The following is a 16619-nucleotide window of genomic DNA, read 5'->3' as shown; positions in this document are numbered from 1 at the left end:
AGCTCTATTTATTTTGGAGCGAGGTTCTTTCACCTTCGCTGCCGCTCCGCACTCTATTCCGATTTGTCGATGCGGAATTATGCCGAACCGGTCTGGGAGTCGTGTCACGAATGGCGATTCTCCTTCCGTATGAGCGAATGGTTCCCTATATGGTTCCTAGCTACCCAAAGCATGAGCCCCATGATATCCCGCAGTATAGATCTCCCGATGATCTTGAGTTTCGTCCTGTTTGCTCGACCTCCATTACAGGCTACTATATGCCGTTACTCGTCTCACCGTAATTCTCTCAGAGTCAGCGCCCGCCTCCTTAACACCCACAAAATAGATAGGCTCATGCGGAATGAGTAGGTGAGGCCAGGAATTGCTTTGGCAGAATAGACGAGTAACCTAAATTCTAGACAGAAGGCTATTGCCCAACGGGATCCCTTTGTATACAGCGTAAGACTTCGACTATATAATGACAGTGTAACGGATACCAGAAATCCCAGGGTATTCAAAAACATCCCCTGTTGCCATGCGAGAAATGGTTTGATCAAGGTTGATCCTCTATCAGCCACCATACATTTCCATGTCAAAGGGACTTTCCTGGCGAAATGGATATCTTCCCGAACGCTAGGATCATGCGAAGGAGTAGCGAGGTCGGTCCGATTCGCTTCTTCTATGTATGTACTGTACTGTACGTACCTAATTTTTACCGATTTTCTTCTCCCGCATATTGAGATGCAAGTCATAGCCAACCAGGCTCTATATCGGTTAAGAATACTCCATGTGGAGTATCTATTTCTCTCCTTTGAGCAATGAACGAGTTTAAATTCAAAAATTGACTGAAATAGCTAGTTCACCGACCCCCGCTGTGGATGATGGCGAATCAAGGGTTAGTTCCCCAAATCCGCCATGATGCGCCAGGAATTCCTCAAGAGGCTAAGAGTGAGAGATTCCAAAACCGGTCGAAATTTGCGGCCCCGTGGCAACAAGATAGTAATACAGCTAATACGTGCTAGGCCAAAGGTCGACCGGGGACAGCGGAGTTGTTCCTGAAGTTCCCTGGGTTAGCTCGCTCTTTAGCGCACACTTGAAGCCTCAGCGGGAGAGCACCCCATCAGGCCCTCAGATCGTGCAGGATGCGCTAAGTTTAAATAAACGAAAGGCCGAGCCAAATATGCCGTCTGTGCCGCGTCTATCTTTTCGTTCTTCTCGAAAAAAAGTGCGAATATTATTTCCTTAGCCCTGGAGCGGAGACTCCGGGTGTAACTACGCCGCAACCCTAAAATAACACCATTTCTTGAATTCAACCTCCCCCGAGCGGCATGCAATACTTAAGCGAAGCAATGACAGGCATCCAAAGACCTGCAGAATCCCTCCATTGGCCCGTGTGGAACTTAGCGGACGCAATTAACCCGATCTGCTCTGCTGCAATCTAAACGAACCTGGGATTCTCACCCCTCTTGTCTTAGGTCTTTGCCATTTGCTAGGCGAAGGATTATATGCTCTGGTTGTCCAGTTCGCATATGCAACTAGGTTGTTAGAGGCATGGAACTTCGGAGCTTCAACTTTCAAGGCAATACTCCGTACTCCGTACCTTGCCAATTGACCTTGTCAAGAGAAGACAATAATGACCCCTGGGTTCGTTTGTGACAGCATCCCTTGTCTCCTCGTCCGTCAGCATGTAGTGGCGGCGTCTGTTGATTCTAGGAATAATGCGGGATTCTAATCCGCAGCGTGTAAATGTTGGTACTATGAGCTCGAGTTTTTATTCTTCTCTCTTTTCTTTTTTTTGGTCTTCGCCTTCCCCTCTTTTTTCTTATTTTCCTTTTTATTTTCTCTATTTTAATTTTTTCCTCGTCACTCGTTTACCACCTCTTTTTGAATGGTGCATTTTCCCTTCTTTCATTGTTCCTCTAACGAGAAAAAAGTGTGAATAGACAACAATGGCTGGTCAGGATAGCTCCAGACAGTCGTCCTCCGGCAGCTCTGACCAGGACAAAATAGCTGTTGGCGGTTCTAGCAATGCAATTGACAATCTTGAAGCTGCTGCTGGAAAGGAAGGCTATCTTTTTGACACATCCCACGCGCAAGCGGGAGATCTGAAGACCGCTCAAGATGGCCGTACAATCCTCATCCCCCAACCATCGACATCTCCATTGGATCCCCTCAACTGGTCATGGGGGAGGAAACACCTCATTCTCATCGTTATATCCATGACCGCATTCCTTCCTGATTATGGAAGCGCAACGGGAGCCGTGACACTGCTTCCGCAGGCTGTGTAAGATATAACATCTCAATAGTCAAACTTTTAGAAACAAACAGCCTAATTCCGTATAAAAATCTAGGATCTGGAATATGACCCCAGACGAGGTAAACCATTCACAGGTCGGAAATGTCTTCATGTTGGGTGCCGGAGGTGTATTCGTCGTGGCTTTGGCGGCGTACTTCGGCCGGTACCCCGTCTTTTTCTGGTTTGCGGTCATTGCGACTGCGACTGCTGTTTGGTGCACAGCGGCCCAGACATTTGAATCCTTCATGGTATGTCAATCTATAACCAATGGAAACTGGAATGGTGTCCATATCTAACAATTTTGCGCTGTGTAGGCTGCTAGGATTCTCAATGGCTTTTTTTCCACTGTGGCTCAAGGGGTTAGTTCAATTCCTATCGCAAGCAGCATTCATTCCTTGAAGTCCAGATAGCTAAAAGCGATGTTTCCAGGGTGGTCTCATGTTCATCAAAGACCTCTTTTTCTTCCATGAACATGCGCGAAAAATCAATATCTGGTCCAGCTTCATCATTGTCTCTCCGTATCTCGGCCCGCTCTTCACAGCCTTTATCATCAACACACAGATATGGCAATGGGCCTTCGGCGTTTACTCGATAATGACAGCTTTGTGCTTAGTCCTCATCGTCTTCTACATCGACGAGACATACTATGATCGCAAGATCCCCGAATCTCAGCAGCCACATCGCGGACCAAAGTGGAAGCGAATGGTTGGAATCGAGCAGTGGCATTCACGCCATTTGCGCAATACGTTCAAAGATGCCTGCATGCGTCCGCTTATCATCATCTGCAAACCACCCGTCTTCATTTCCATGATGTATTATCTATTGACATTCGCCTGGGTTGTTGGTATTAACACTACTCTCTCCATTTTCCTTGGTCCCCTTTACGGCTTTGGACCTAAACAGATTGGTCAGTAGACAACTCAGTCCATCCTCCTATAATGTGTTTTTATCCCTAACCAAACACTCTATAAAAAGGGTTCTTCTACTTTACTCCCGTCACTGGCGCCATCCTCGGTGAAATCGCGGGCCACTGGCTGCATGACATCATTGCTAGATTGGCCGCACGGCGCAACAATGGCCGTCTGGAGCCCGAAGCCAGATACATAGCAACCTGGATAGCGACCCCCTTCATGTGCGCGGGATTGATCCTGCTCGGCTTCGCACTAGAGAGGGAGTATCACTATATGCTAGCTTCGCTAGGATGGGGTCTGTATGTATTCGGAATTATGATCACGACTGTTGCAGTCAATGCCTATGTGCTAGACAGCTACCCCGAAGCCAGTGGAGAAGTGGCTGCGTGGATCAATTTCGGGCGTACGACTGGTGGGTTTGTTGTCAGCTATTTCATGGTTCGATGGGCGAATGAACAGGGCACCATTCGTCAGTTCGGGACGATGACGGGCATTTGCGGCTTTGCGTTTTTGATGGTTTTAGGATTACAGATTTACGGGAAGCGAATGAGACTTTGGGCCGGCCCTGCGAAGTTTAAGACAGTCTAAACAGAGAGCGTTCGTGTGTCAGCTTAAGCAAATCGCCGAAAGAAAAGCTGAAGGTTAATTGGGCGCGGTTCATTTGCTGGTTTTATATCCTTTCTTTTCGTCTGCTCGGGAGCTTTATATAAATTGGTATTCTGCAGAGGCTACGAGCATGCAATTGACATATATAGTCCCTTCATGCATTTTTTGAACAGGGAGCCGGGGGTTCCCCTCCATTTACCGCACTACAGCGACAAGGAGTTGGCTATCTTTACCATCAAATTTGTAGAGTTCTTTACCAGAGTCTCGCTCAAAGCCGGCCAACCTGGTATGAGTGGAGGAAGAAGGTACAAGAACCACGTTCGTGTTTTCGTATTTCCCGCACAACTCCCTCGTCCTGGCAGGAAACAGGGGTATCTTGCAGGCGCTGTACAGTTGTGTAGTAACCCCGTCGCTGCTAACAGCCACTTTGAGCGCAAAACTCGCAGCCAGCACAAGCCCCTCTTTTCGTCTAGAACAACCCGGAAGCTCATGGTCCATGGAAAGTAATAACCACCCTGGTTATTCATCCCAGTCATTCGGGATCTCGCCATCTCGGGAAGCAAATTCCGTTCGGCCACCCACTCTGTCCGTGGCTGGCTATTCTCGGTGGATGTCAGAGAACACCCCAGAAGTTTTAAAAAGTGTCAACGGGAGCTTTTGTAGTTGATTTGCTAAAACTCGCCGATTGGTTTTGTTACCGACACTGGCTTGACACAGAAACGTGAAATTGGAGCGGAAAGCTGAGCATGCAGCGCTACTGAAATTAGCTTTTTCCAGGTTACCTCAGTGTAAAATCACGCGCTGGACTAGTTGCATACTCCTATGCGGTTGCAATTGGCCAAATCGCAGTGGTAAGGATACCCCTGGAGGAGTGGGCCTGGTCTGGGGGTCTGGATGGATCAAAATATATATGGATTTATTTGATCCTCAGGTGAAAAGGGGGGTTTGAAGGGATTTCCCGCCTCTTGCGGGAAATTGAGCTGCCATTTGTGCTAGAGAGGCCCCAAGGAACGCCGTACTATCAAAATAACAAATGCATTCGACACATTTATAGTAAAAATCGATATAGATTGATGTGATATTGGTATTTTGCGTCTAGAAAAGTTATCTTTTTTGTAACAATTGACGAGCACTCTCGCCACTGTGAAGCGGGACCCGTGGCCCAATTGGCAAGGCGTTTGACTACGATTTAAACATACCTTGATCATCAAAAGATTGTGGGTTCGAATCCCACCGGGTTCAATCTGAACAACCCTTCTTTTATTTTTATTTATTTTTTTTTTTTTCCCTCGGTTCCTATCTCCCGATATCGGCAATCAACTTTTTTCGTAAGGCTTTTTCCCCTTCTTTCCACACCACACCCGCCTACGGAGTACACAATCGCAAGCTACTCAAATCCGTACCATCGACCCAGGACCCGTGGCCCAATTGGCAAGGCGTTTGACTACGATTAAACACACCTTCTCATCAAAAGATTGTGGGTTCGAATCCCACCGGGTTCATAACTTTTTGCTGCGTCATAGAAATGGTTGTTCTATATGCCTGATGAGAGTAGTTCATTGTCGCGAGGGAGCTTATTCTGGTGGAAGAAAAATACCTCATTTTATAACCATTGAGTCATGATACTGGGTAAAATGGATTTGAAACAAAGTAATAAAGTAGTAAAATATATTTTTCTGATCCCTAGAATATTGTGACTCTTTCACTTTTCTTTTAAAAGCTTGTGATGCGGCTGATGCCTCTATGATGGTCCGGCGCTCAAAAAATTTTGTTGCTGAGTCCTATGACGTATGGAGTTAATCATTTTAAAAAATCACATGACATTCTTTCATTCCAGTTAAATCAATCAATCACTGCTATTTGAAATAGATATATACTTTTGGTGGAAGTCTGATCAAATGCATCTCAAAAAACATGCTTATAAGAAATAAGAAAAAGCTCATGAAAATGTAATTTTACAAAAAAAGGATAAAAGGAGGACAAAAGATGAACCCGGTGGGATTCGAACCCACAATCTTTTGATGTGAAGGTGTGTTTAATCGTAGTCAAACGCCTTGCCAATTGGGCCACGGGTCCTGGTTCGATAGAACCGAGATCCGCGGAACTCTTTTTACCCACATCGAAGCCAAGCGCGCCTATCTTGGGCGACTTGACGATCATCAACACAAGCGCCTTACGCGATAACGCGAACATCTATCCCCATTTCCCACTATTTATTCAATATGAGAGAAACAAACCGCCAGCCAGTGGGCCCAGCTCAGGCTACTCAGCTAGAGTGTGTGTGTGTCTCTGGGCATTTTTGTGACGTGCCAAGGCACTACTAAAAGACCACAAAGGAATTTATATTCCTAAACGCTTACTCATGGTATGCGTTTTCTTTCATGCCTAAAGAATCTAGCGCTTTCAGCTAATTTCCTTGAGCTAGGGAACAGCATCTCAATTTATATGGTGAGGGGAGGTTGAACCCGCAGCCAGCTATTCTTTGCTTGATTATGTCCTTGCTAACATTGTCCATGACAGACGGGATACTCCAGCGACCAGCCAACAGCTCATACTTTAGCATTTGCTAGAAGCCTAAAATTTCTCCGACAAAGCGCGGAGAATCAACTTTTATTTCCGATTGCCCATGTGCACAGCACGGGCATTAATGGCCTCTCATTCCAACCGGTTCATGCCACAAATTTTGTTTAATTGGGCGGTTATTTTTCAAATGTTGCTTACTCCGTACACTTTGTAGTGAAATGAGAGAGCACAGGTCGGATCAAATGCGGTTCCAGTTTCAGTGTTCCTTGTCTGCTCAAGGATCCAAGCTTTGGGGAGATTCGCAAACTTGTTGATCGATGATCTACTGTGTAGTGCGTATGTATGTGATCCAAGGATAACAGGAGCCACAGAACGAAGACAAGCGGAAACTTCCGAAATCTACCCTGTGAGCCTATGACCAAAATGAAATCTTTTTTTTTCTTTTGAGGTAGCCAAACAGAGTCGACAAAATAAAAAAAGAAGCAGCATGGTGTCGACGGCCGATTATTGGACGGATAAAAGAAAGATACAAGTGAACTAAGGAAAACACAGTTCTCCTGCCGTTTTTCCGACCCGACTTCTGATCAAAGCAGTGGATTTTAACTATGCCAGTTATAATCTTTTGGGAATCGAATAAGCACCATGGTCATTGAATTCTACAGAATCGTCAGCGAAGATACCCAGTTGTTGAACGCTTCTTCAGTCCCAGCGCCTCGTCCCAAAAAGTCGAACGGCGTTCTTCGAAGCCGAAAACGACTGAATGTGAAATGCAATCATTCAGGTTAAATTATATGGCTGGGGTCCTTGGTGGTTAAACATCAAAACCGAGAAGAGCAGAAGAAACAGAAAATTTCGTACCTTGCACGGCAGCCGCGCTCCCCTGTCAAATCATGCTGTTGGAATACTGCACAATCCATGTGAAAATTCTTCCCGAAAACTATTGGTATTGTCGGACTGGGAGTTCCTCGCAGACTTACCAACCAGCCCCGTCTGCAGCGTTGCATAGCCAAATCATCCCAGGATATACGGCACCCAAATGCCTTGGTTTCATATTGCCACAGCCAGACGTGGCATAATCTTGAATACGCTACGAGCTGACAATATCATGTTCAAACTGTGAATATCAATGAAGATCATTCCTTTCTTGCGAATAGAATCGAGATCTGAGATCGAGTTTCTAACGCGTCGGCAAGTTCCTACTCGCTTAACGCACGTTGCAGGGCGAAAAGAAAAGAAAAACATGGCGCGCATGTTCCCCTATCAGGATTCAGGACTCGTATCTCTGGCCCGATTTTGTGGACGCGGGGGGATGATGTGCACCAGTGTCACCAGCACATATAAGTGGCACTAGTCCAGCGGTTTGCTTTAGCTTCAAACTAAGTGTCATTTAGCCCCGGGACACTGAAGTCTTACGGCAGCCTATCCCCTCGTCTGGGTGATACATTGCCTTACCGCCTTGTATATCGCCAGTAGGCAAGTTGAATTAGCGGTTTCCAGCCAATAAACACGGTCATAAATTTGGGTGGCAGAAAAATACGCTAAGTGTATCCTAGCTCCCAGACGAGGGGATAGTGACATTTGTGAGTTCCTACCTAAGGTCTCTATCCCATAGGGGCTCTATGCTGTATGATACCCGGAATCTATCCCCTCGTCTGGAAACCAGGCACAATTGGGGGTCTTGAGAATTGTTGAGAGACGTACGTGTGGGGGCGGAGCTCACAAGTCTGAAAGCCAAGACCGACTCAACCATATATAGTAATACACTAATTACATTAGGACTAGTGTAATTAGTGTGTGTCTATATCATGAGTATTATGGAATTAAGCTTTACGCATCGTACACTGAGACATTCAAAAATCCATTTGACTCAACAATGTCACCACAGTACGGAGTACGCTGCGTATAGGCTGCTGTAAGTATGGAGACTGGTGTGGAAAGCCCTTGCAGTTTTCACAGCTACAGGTAATCTATAAAGCGTTTCGCTGTAATCGCCAAATGCTTTGGGAGTGCTTTCGGGGCCTTTCGACCTCCTCCATGCCTGTATCCTAGGCCTGGGAGGTTCCAAACATTGAGCTCATCTCTTGGAAAGGAGTTACTCGATTCCGGTAACATTTCAAATTGAGCTTGGGATCGCACGGAGGTGCATCTTCAACTACATGTACTCCGTTATCGGCAGATTTTGCATCCTGGCAAGATGCCTAGTTTGAGCAGCATTAGTGCAAGGAGGGGAATGTATGTGCAGTCTGAAACATGAAGGCCTCTCCTCTCAGCAGGCTCGCCAAATTTCCATGGTTTTGATCGCGATGCCCTCTATCCTATCCTCCTTTAGTTGTACGGAGTACGGAGTATTTATTGAAAGTTCCAACTCCTGGAGAAATTTTGCCGCAAATACCGGTTGCCATCTCGCTAGAGGGATTTAATCCCGGCCGCCCAGAGCGCCATCTCTATTGGACGGCGGGCTGATAGTCTTGTTGTCGCTTCCAATGCATGCAAAGAATGCAGCTAGTTCAACTGCTCTCAAGGATGGTCGCCTCGCTTTCCTGAGTCAACGCCTGGAAGCCCATCCATATTTGTGGCTGCAATGGCGCGGATGCACTCAGCGCAATTCCTACCTTGCCGGGGTTCTCCAGCCAGGTTACCTTTCCTTGGACTTTACGCAGTACATTCCCTCCCAAGCCATAAGCAAAGATATGAAGAGGGAGGGGTGAAAAATAAAAACACCTGCAAACATTTTGCTGGGAGGCCTAGTCGTTGATATCGGCTCATCTACCCTGCCTGATGGGTCCACGGTAAATCGTACTCGCTCTTCCTGGTTTGCCAGTAAATATTTCTCTTTATTTTCCATCTTGGCGTGGCCATCTAATTTAAACCATCCCGTTGGAGATCATATTGATGACTTTGTTGTGGATGCACCTTATAGATCTCATTCTCCCTCCCTCTGCTTCCTCACTGCCACGTTTGCTTCGATGGCGTTTAGCAGAGCTGGTGCTTAACTAGACAGGTGGTAGAAGAAGACGACGCTGCTATGGACGATCGAGGACCACCTCCTCCAGATGGAGACGTCAACAAAGGGCCGATGCTCAATGCCATAACATGGGCCGAATGTAGTGTTGCGCTCGTTCTAGTCCTGGCAAGAGTCATAACAAGAACTCGTTTGATAAAACGGTGGGGATGGGACGATGCCTTTATGTGCCTTGCAATGGTACGAACTTCTTTTCCCTCCTTGTCCTTGGGTAGACAATCAACCATTATGGTATCTAACTGTTTTCCCACAGGCATGCGCACTTGTGAACACCGTTTGTGTCACGATATGTATCCATTATGGCACCGGCCGTCATGTTTACTACCTAAACGACCACCAAAAGGTTCAAGCGAACAAATTCAACTGGATCTCTCAGGGCTTTCATGTTATGTCGACGAACTGGGGCAAAGTCTCCATTGGGTTTTTCCTCCTTCGAATCGTCGATAGAGCAAAAAGGCAAAGATATATCTTCTTCGGTGGTATGGTCCTATTGACTGTAGTCAACTCTGTCTGTGTGTACACCATTTATGGTCAATGCACACCGACTACTGCTCTCTGGAATGGCACTGGCCCCGGAAAGAAAGGCTCATGTTGGCATCCAAACATCCAGAGGGATTATGCATTTTTCCAGGGTTGTATGTATAAAAAAAAACTTCCGCTTATCTCACACATTCCCCCTCCGTCAATTAGCTATGAAATAGTTAGGCTAACATCGAATTTCATTTCCAAATCAGCCTTCTCTGCCGCATCTGATTTAGTTCTCGCTCTATACCCTGTTTTCATCATATGGCAGCTCCAGATGGCTCGAAAAGTGAAGATTGGTCTCACATGTGTTCTTGCCCTGGGAATTGTGTAAGTTCATCTTTTATTTTACTTTTACTTTTCTAGTTTCTATTATATCCACTCAATTCACAAAACTTCCAATGCTAATCAACAACCAACCGTGGGGTACAATCAGTGCTACTGCTGCGGCCATTGTCAAAACCATCTTTTTGGCAGAACTGGTCGCCCGCGCAGACTACACCTTTGAAACAATAAACCTAACAACCTGGATCTCAACAGAGCAATACCTAATTATCATCGCCGCTTGTATTCCAACTCTGGGACCCCTATTCACCGCCGCTACCGGCCGCACACCCTCTGGAAGACGGCCCGGTTCGTCACCCGGCTACAGACCATCCGGCTCTCACAGTCGTCGCTATTTCCACCAGGGAGCAAGTGGCGCCGGTGGAAGTGGACATGCATTCAAGAAGCACAAAGAGAGTGACTTGCTCACGTACACCATGGATGATTTTACGACAACAACCGTGACGGACGGCTGGACACGGACGTCACCGCCTAACGGGCGCAGGAGCGACGACGGGAGCGAAGAGGCTATTATAAAAGGTGCGTCGGATGACGTGAGTAGGGGCGATCGAGGTGGTAGTGGTGAGCGGAGTCATAACTCCAGGGGAATCCTGAAGACGATGGAGGTGCGGGTGAACTCGCAGAATATGGAGAGGGATACGCAGCGGAGAGCACCTGCGAACAACAAGGTTCTGCTGCCGTGGGAGCCGACGAGTCCTGCATGATTATCTATTTGTATCTAGGGGACCTATTTGTACATGCTGTTTATTAATTTCTCTTTTTTTTTTGGGACTATAGTTATGCGCGTCAAGTAACTCTTGCTTTATGTAGCCGTGTTTCTTGATGGAACGACGCAAAAGCAAAGCTGGATGGATACCCAGATATGGAATATTATTATGTATTTGATGAAGTGACGAAGGCGCCTTTCTCACAAGTATTTCCCTTCATCGAGATCTCCCCGTTCGGAAATCGCAGGGAATGGGACCTCCCACGCCACGGTAGTAAAAAACGCCTTTTCCTTTTTTTGAAGGTTCAATTTCGCATTCAAAATTTAGTTCTCGAGCTGAACCTCAAGCGTATGGTTGACCATGATGGATAGCAATTAAAACTATTACACTAGGGAGCGAACCAGCCGGAATCACCTACAGACATCATATAAATGCAAGAAAAGAGTAAAAGACGACCCACTGCTAGATGAGATAGATGCAGCATGCACAACGTAATGCCCTCTCTGTCTCCCTTGATAGCGAAGAGAAATTATTCAAAGAAAAGCAGGCTTTCGAATATGGGCAGAAATCTCTATGTTAATTTGGTTATTGTTTGTTACCTTTTAGTTCCCCCTGAAATAAAAGGGGTCAAGTCAAGGAAAGTGATAAATTAAGCCAGATATAATATATAATATAGGCGTTTGTATTACGCCGGATAATAAATTTAAGATGGACACATAATACTAATCACACAAGTACTAGCAACTCTTTTGCACTGTACATGTACATGTACGTACAAATTGGAATGAATTAACCTTCTATACAAAGCAATATCAATATCGAGCAGACGGGGGGGGAGTCAGAAACTTATCTTCTAACCATCAGACCAACCCAACCCCTCCCCTCTTCATCCCTTCTTGAAGAAAGCAGGGCGTAAGAAAAAAAATGAAATGAAAATGCGTCTGGGGAATTCACACAATCTCTGAATAGATTTGATTATCAGTCAATACCCCATCAGATATCATATCACGATGCTCAATCGCGCGGATAAGAATCGGCGCGGCGGGTTGGCTGGCTAGTGGATGACAGAAAAAGGGGCTTTAAAGTTTGAAGGGGGTAGAAAATCCCCCATTGAAAAACAAAAACGTGAAGCTGATTTGGCCAACGGAAGGGAAAGACTCTAAAAAATGGGGTAAAATACAATATATAATATATGCTTCTGCTTTCTGCTATCTGCTGTCTGTGCTTTATGTATTGGTACAATGTGCATGTGTATGTTTGGTTTTGGTATGTGTTAAATCGTGGCTGAAATATGGGGGAGGTAGTAGTAGTAGTGGCGCAGGAAGAAAGCACGAGAGGACAAAGACGAGAGAAGAAAGAAAAAAAAGTCCTTCCATTTCCATGCCGTGCTCCTTTTTAATTCAGGTACATACAAAGTTCCTACAATATGGGAACAGCAAAGAAAATAGAACAAGGCACAGATTTATGAGCAAAAAACGTACGCCCTCTCCCGTTTTATGGTTCGGGGGATGATATAGTAAAATATAATAGGGACGGATACAAGCGGATATAATGAAGGAGACAAAGGGAAAAGAGATAAGAGAGACAGAAGGTGGCGAATGGATAGAGAAGAAAAAGGAGAATATTCTATCTCTGGTTTGGACTTGTTTAGAAAAGAAATTCGTTTCATCTTGTTCCACTAAGCTAAACCATTTTTTTAAATTTTTTTCTATGGGGAAAATGGGATTGCTCGCTGTGGATTTTATTTATTTCAGATTGGTTCGGTATAGCCGGATTTCGGATTTCGGGGATGGGTGGAGGATTTCGATGGGTAGGTAGGTTTCCGTTAAGGGTTTATGGTGGGAATGACAATTACGATGCAATTAATGAGAAAGGGTATCATGAACAAAGGAGTCCGGTATTTCATATGGGGCCGTAGAAAATATATGCAGCGGTGTGTTTTGTGAGCGAGAAAGGGGGGTTTTGGTGGAGTGAGGGTGTGGTTGGGTGTTATGGGTCCGGGTTGGTTAACTGGGGGGATGACATGGTTAGCTTTACAATGCTCAATAAACTTCCTTTTTCAGGGGATATACATACTCTTAATACAGGTCTTGAGTAATCCTGATTGTCCTGTAGAGAAACATTGCTCTGTCGATTTCCATTCGGATAAATAGCGGCGTCCTTTTTCATGCGACTATCCGTAAATCCCGATACGCCGAGTAGATTTCGATCGTGCATACCCATTGGTCCATTCATGGACGGGCTTCTTTGGTAGGTCATAGCTGGACTCTGGATGGAGGTGTGGAAGCTTGGAGACGACGCCGGGTGGTCATAGCCGTTCATACCAACCTTCGAGTCTTCCCTTTCCCGACGTCGACGAATATAGAAGAGCCATAATATCGCGGAAACTATGACGCCAATGCCCAGCAATGTACCAACAACAATGCCCGCGATCGCTCCGCCGCTTAAGGATGAACTAGATGTGGCTTCATCGTTTTGGCCGGGAGGTTCTGTCGGTGTAACGCTTGCTATAGAGTCGGCGGATTGGCTCGAGCTCGTGCCAGATGTTGATGTTGATGTGGGCGTTTGGGTCTATATTAAAGAAGAAACATTGTAATAAGGTTAGTACGTGCATGATGAGTATTTGATAATCAGCCAGGCCTGAATCACACGACAAGCATAAAAAGTCCATAAAAGATACATCAATGCTTGGAAAACATATAGGTTTCCGTACAGAAGATAAAGTGGTCATTTCATGCTGCGTCTCAGTGACCGTCGTAATTTCAATTTGAGATGTAGCCTGGGTATTAACGGTCAAAATGGATGAGAAAAGGTGTAGATTCATGGAAGATTTAGGGATCATGCGCTCATCATTCCAAGTTTGATTTTGAATGAAAGATAATAATAAAATAAAATAAAAATAAAAATTTTAAAAAAAGGAGAGAGAGAGAGAGATAACCGGGGGATAATGGAAAACGGTCTAGGACTCAAGAAAAAAAATAAAAATTTCTACTGACCGACATCGGGGTTTTAGTTATCGAGCCGATGGTTTGAGAGGGCTTCTTAAGCAGTATATATGCGTATAGACCCTCTTGAGAATTACCGCACTTGTCTGACGGGTACCCAGGACATGGTTCGCTGCACGCGTTATTATCGATAGTGCCACCAGGCACGTTGTCGGAACACCAACAAAATTTGCCCTGTAGAATTGCAACAGAATATTTTCTCGAGCAGGTTTTCGTGCAGGCTCCGTCTGATTGAAATATGTCGAGTACTAGATTGAAAACCAAAGTCAATCTAATGTTTCTATATCAAATGTTCGAAATAAGGACGTCCACAAAATAGCTGGCACGTACCCGAGTCGAACTTAGATCCGGTATTTGTAGAAGAGCAGAGGTCAAACGATAGAGCGACTGGAATAAGATAGAGAAGGGCGAATATATAAGGGACGACGAAACCAGAGAGTACCGCCATGGCTATTGAACTGGACCGTCGAAAGGGAAACACCCTTTCTCGGCCCTAGGGAACTATTCTATAAACACAACGTGGATGTTAGCACCGGGTTCAAGCATAAAATGGCAGGATATTGAAAGGCCCAGAGGCCGAGGGAGAACAATCAGCCGCAGAGGAAAGAAACTCGAAACAAATACACAGGCCAGGGCTTCCTCTGAGCCACAGTAGTTCAAAGGAGACCGTAATTGGGTTAAACAGGAGGGGTGAATGGATGACAAGACAAGCGTTGGTGGACTCTTAAAAAGTCAGTAAGCAGGAAACAAGAAACAGGAAACACGGTGTCAGAGCAATCGACGGCGGTGTAGTGGATGTTGGCATAACATATATCAAGTACGCTCAGTCATCAATTCTCACAGGAGTGAAAATGGACGCAACTCAGGCACAAAATTATGTCACGTCCTATCCATAACTATTCAACACAAGAATGGGAATGGGTTCACCACCCACCCACCCACCCACAACACACAGACAAACACACAATGGACCCTTGAGAGAACTGAATTGGAATGACAAGCAAAAAAGAGCTGGCTTTTGCAAAAACAAAAAAAAAAAAAAAAAAGCAATACACACGTACCTCTTGATGTCCGGGGTCCACAGACAGAGAGAGCACCTGTGATATCAATGGCAGGCCAGCATGGTTCGCCTTGAAGGTTACGGACCAAGACACCAGAACCTAAATCGGGTGGTGGTCTAGCTGAGGAAGCAAGCCCGAAACAAAGACAGACGAAGCTTTATAAAACGAAGCAAAGAGAAAAATTGGAAAATGCAAGAAGACAACAAAGGTCAGGTATTAGCTGACGCCAGCACGCAACGAACGACAGAGCTGGAAAAACTGACGGTTTGAAAGAGGAGACGAGGAGTAGAGGGAGAGGATTGGAAGCTGAATGAGATAAAAAAAAAAGACAGGAGACAAGAATCAACCTCTAACTACGTCTACGGGGAAACGGGCTGGAGAGTTGGGAGCCGACAAGTTCGATGTCGTTGAAGTAATTATTATTCATAAACGCACCGCCGCACCGCCGCACCGCTCCAGCGTACAATCAGGCTAAGCCGATCGATGCCAGCCAGAGTTCGGCGCTATACGGGCCTGGTTTGTCTCCGCTTAAACCCCTACCAGATGGCAGACAGACAGCCAACCACGCTCGACCAGCTTGCCTACACGCCGCGCTACACACAGCCGGGCCACCGGGGCCAAGTCTGCTTGGGTTTGATGACGGGGGAATTTCTGGGCTCCTTTTTTTTGTTTCCTCCCTCCGCAACCCGTTCTCAGCCCTCTAGGTTCGACGAAACGAAAAGTAAAAAAACTGGGAAATCTTGCTGGTTGGATTATCCTGAACCAGTCTCGTCGTTGGAAGCAAGAGAACAAACATACCAATGGGGTGTTGAAGAGAGAAAAAATATTATTCTATTTATTTTATATTTCAATCTTTCTTTTTTCGTGGTGACATCTGCATCGCTACTGATGTTGCTCAAAGCAGAAAAACAAATTCTCACCAAAACGGTCCACAATTCAATGACGGCCGATCTTGGACAGGAGTTACAGAAGCCACTCGATCCTCTGGTGGGTGCTGAACATGCCTGGCCAAGAATAATATTATTATCGTGCAACACGTTGGCTTCCATGAAATGATGGCATCATCACTGGCAACTTTAAATCCTCGCTCCTCCATCCACGGGAAACCGTCGAACCTACATTATTAAAGTTGTATCGCAAGCTGCGGAATTATTTTACTCGGATATTTAAAGACGAAGCGGCAGGATAACAAGGGGGTGATTCCTATTCTCCAATTTATTGGCCTTGATAGTCTAGGGTCGAGCCGCTGAAGTAGCGAGCACAGGAGAGAAATCATTCGCCCCCCCTGATAACTACGTCAAGACCCTGAGGCATGTGGCTTGTGTTGGCTCGTCTTGGATTAGCCCCTAAACACCCAAGCAGTAACGTTGCCACCCGCCCACAACTTACAGGTTGTATTTTTTTTTTTTTTTTTTTGGTTTTTGAGGGGTCTCTCTTTCCCTCTTCCCGAAGGCATTTTGCTCTCTGTTGCAAGTCGACTTTTCCGCGATGGGGACTGGACTGGACTGGTATGGTATGGCGTTCTTGATCATCCGCTGACAGTAACCCTGACCATCCCTCATCCATGACAACTTATCCCGGTGTTAATGTGCGGAAATGCCCTTGTCACAGATGGCAATATTCTAGGATAATTAGTTTACCT

General features: G+C 45.7%; 5 protein-coding genes and 3 non-coding genes across 13 annotated transcripts; 5 read left to right on the top strand and 3 right to left on the bottom strand.

Annotated features, from left to right (window-relative positions):
- Positions 1–593: 593 nt before the first annotated feature.
- Positions 594–1001, top strand: BDCG_04224 (uncharacterized protein; the record flags this gene model as incomplete). Its single annotated transcript, XM_045419888.1, has 2 exons — positions 594–662; positions 834–1001. 2 exons carry the CDS (start codon positions 594–596, stop codon positions 999–1001), a joined length of 237 nt encoding a protein of 78 aa, XP_045276093.1.
- Positions 1002–1613: 612 nt separating this feature from the next.
- BDCG_04222 (uncharacterized protein) lies at positions 1614–4290 on the bottom strand (the record flags this gene model as incomplete). Its single annotated transcript, XM_045419886.1, has 2 exons — positions 1614–3170; positions 3262–4290. The coding sequence occupies one exon, from the start codon at positions 4288–4290 to the stop codon at positions 3988–3990; it is 303 nt and encodes a 100-aa protein (XP_045276091.1). The 3' UTR covers positions 1614–3170; positions 3262–3987.
- On the top strand, positions 1929–3774 carry BDCG_04223 (MFS transporter; the record flags this gene model as incomplete). Its single annotated transcript, XM_045419887.1, has 5 exons — positions 1929–2263; positions 2331–2523; positions 2590–2634; positions 2705–3182; positions 3251–3774. 5 exons carry the CDS (start codon positions 1929–1931, stop codon positions 3772–3774), a joined length of 1575 nt encoding a protein of 524 aa, XP_045276092.1.
- Positions 4291–4943: 653 nt separating the features above from the next.
- Positions 4944–5034, top strand: BDCG_16893. The gene has a single exon. It is a non-coding gene; the product is annotated as a tRNA-Arg (tRNA).
- Positions 5035–5205: 171 nt separating this feature from the next.
- Positions 5206–5294, top strand: BDCG_16892. The gene has a single exon. It is a non-coding gene; the product is annotated as a tRNA-Arg (tRNA).
- A 485-nt stretch (positions 5295–5779) lies between these two features.
- BDCG_16891 lies at positions 5780–5868 on the bottom strand. Its single transcript has one exon. It is a non-coding gene; the product is annotated as a tRNA-Arg (tRNA).
- Positions 5869–8056: 2188 nt separating this feature from the next.
- On the top strand, positions 8057–11287 carry BDCG_04221. Of its 2 annotated transcripts, XM_045419885.1 has the most exons (5): positions 8184–9135; positions 9236–9517; positions 9591–9972; positions 10072–10189; positions 10296–11125. In XM_045419885.1, exons 2-5 carry the CDS (start codon positions 9341–9343, stop codon positions 10906–10908), a joined length of 1290 nt encoding a protein of 429 aa, XP_045280806.1. In that variant the 5' UTR covers positions 8184–9135; positions 9236–9340; the 3' UTR covers positions 10909–11125. The 2 variants fall into 2 exon arrangements, with proteins under 2 accessions (XP_045280805.1, XP_045280806.1); XM_045419884.1 differs by having other exon boundaries at positions 8057–9517; positions 10296–11287.
- On the bottom strand, positions 10194–16566 carry BDCG_04220. 5 transcript variants are annotated; one of them, XM_045419880.1, is made up of 6 exons: positions 15776–16400; positions 14978–15707; positions 14247–14637; positions 13908–14164; positions 12988–13482; positions 11200–12921 (listed from the first exon to the last, which is right to left on the bottom strand). In XM_045419880.1, the coding sequence occupies exons 3-6, from the start codon at positions 14362–14364 to the stop codon at positions 12901–12903; spliced, it is 891 nt and encodes a 296-aa protein (XP_045276090.1). In that variant the 5' UTR covers positions 14365–14637; positions 14978–15707; positions 15776–16400; the 3' UTR covers positions 11200–12900. The 5 variants fall into 5 exon arrangements, with proteins under 5 accessions (XP_045280804.1, XP_045280801.1, XP_045276090.1 ...); XM_045419882.1 differs by having other exon boundaries at positions 14247–14422; XM_045419881.1 differs by having other exon boundaries at positions 14247–14422; positions 14541–14639; positions 14978–16397.
- Between the last annotated feature and the right edge of the window lie 53 nt (positions 16567–16619).

Source organism: Blastomyces dermatitidis (genome assembly GCF_000003525.1).
Source record: "Blastomyces dermatitidis ER-3 genomic scaffold supercont1.4, whole genome shotgun sequence".
NCBI classification, from domain to species: domain Eukaryota; kingdom Fungi; phylum Ascomycota; class Eurotiomycetes; order Onygenales; family Ajellomycetaceae; genus Blastomyces; species Blastomyces dermatitidis.
Note: the sequence above shows the minus strand (reverse complement) of the source record. Positions and strands in the feature narration are given on the sequence as shown.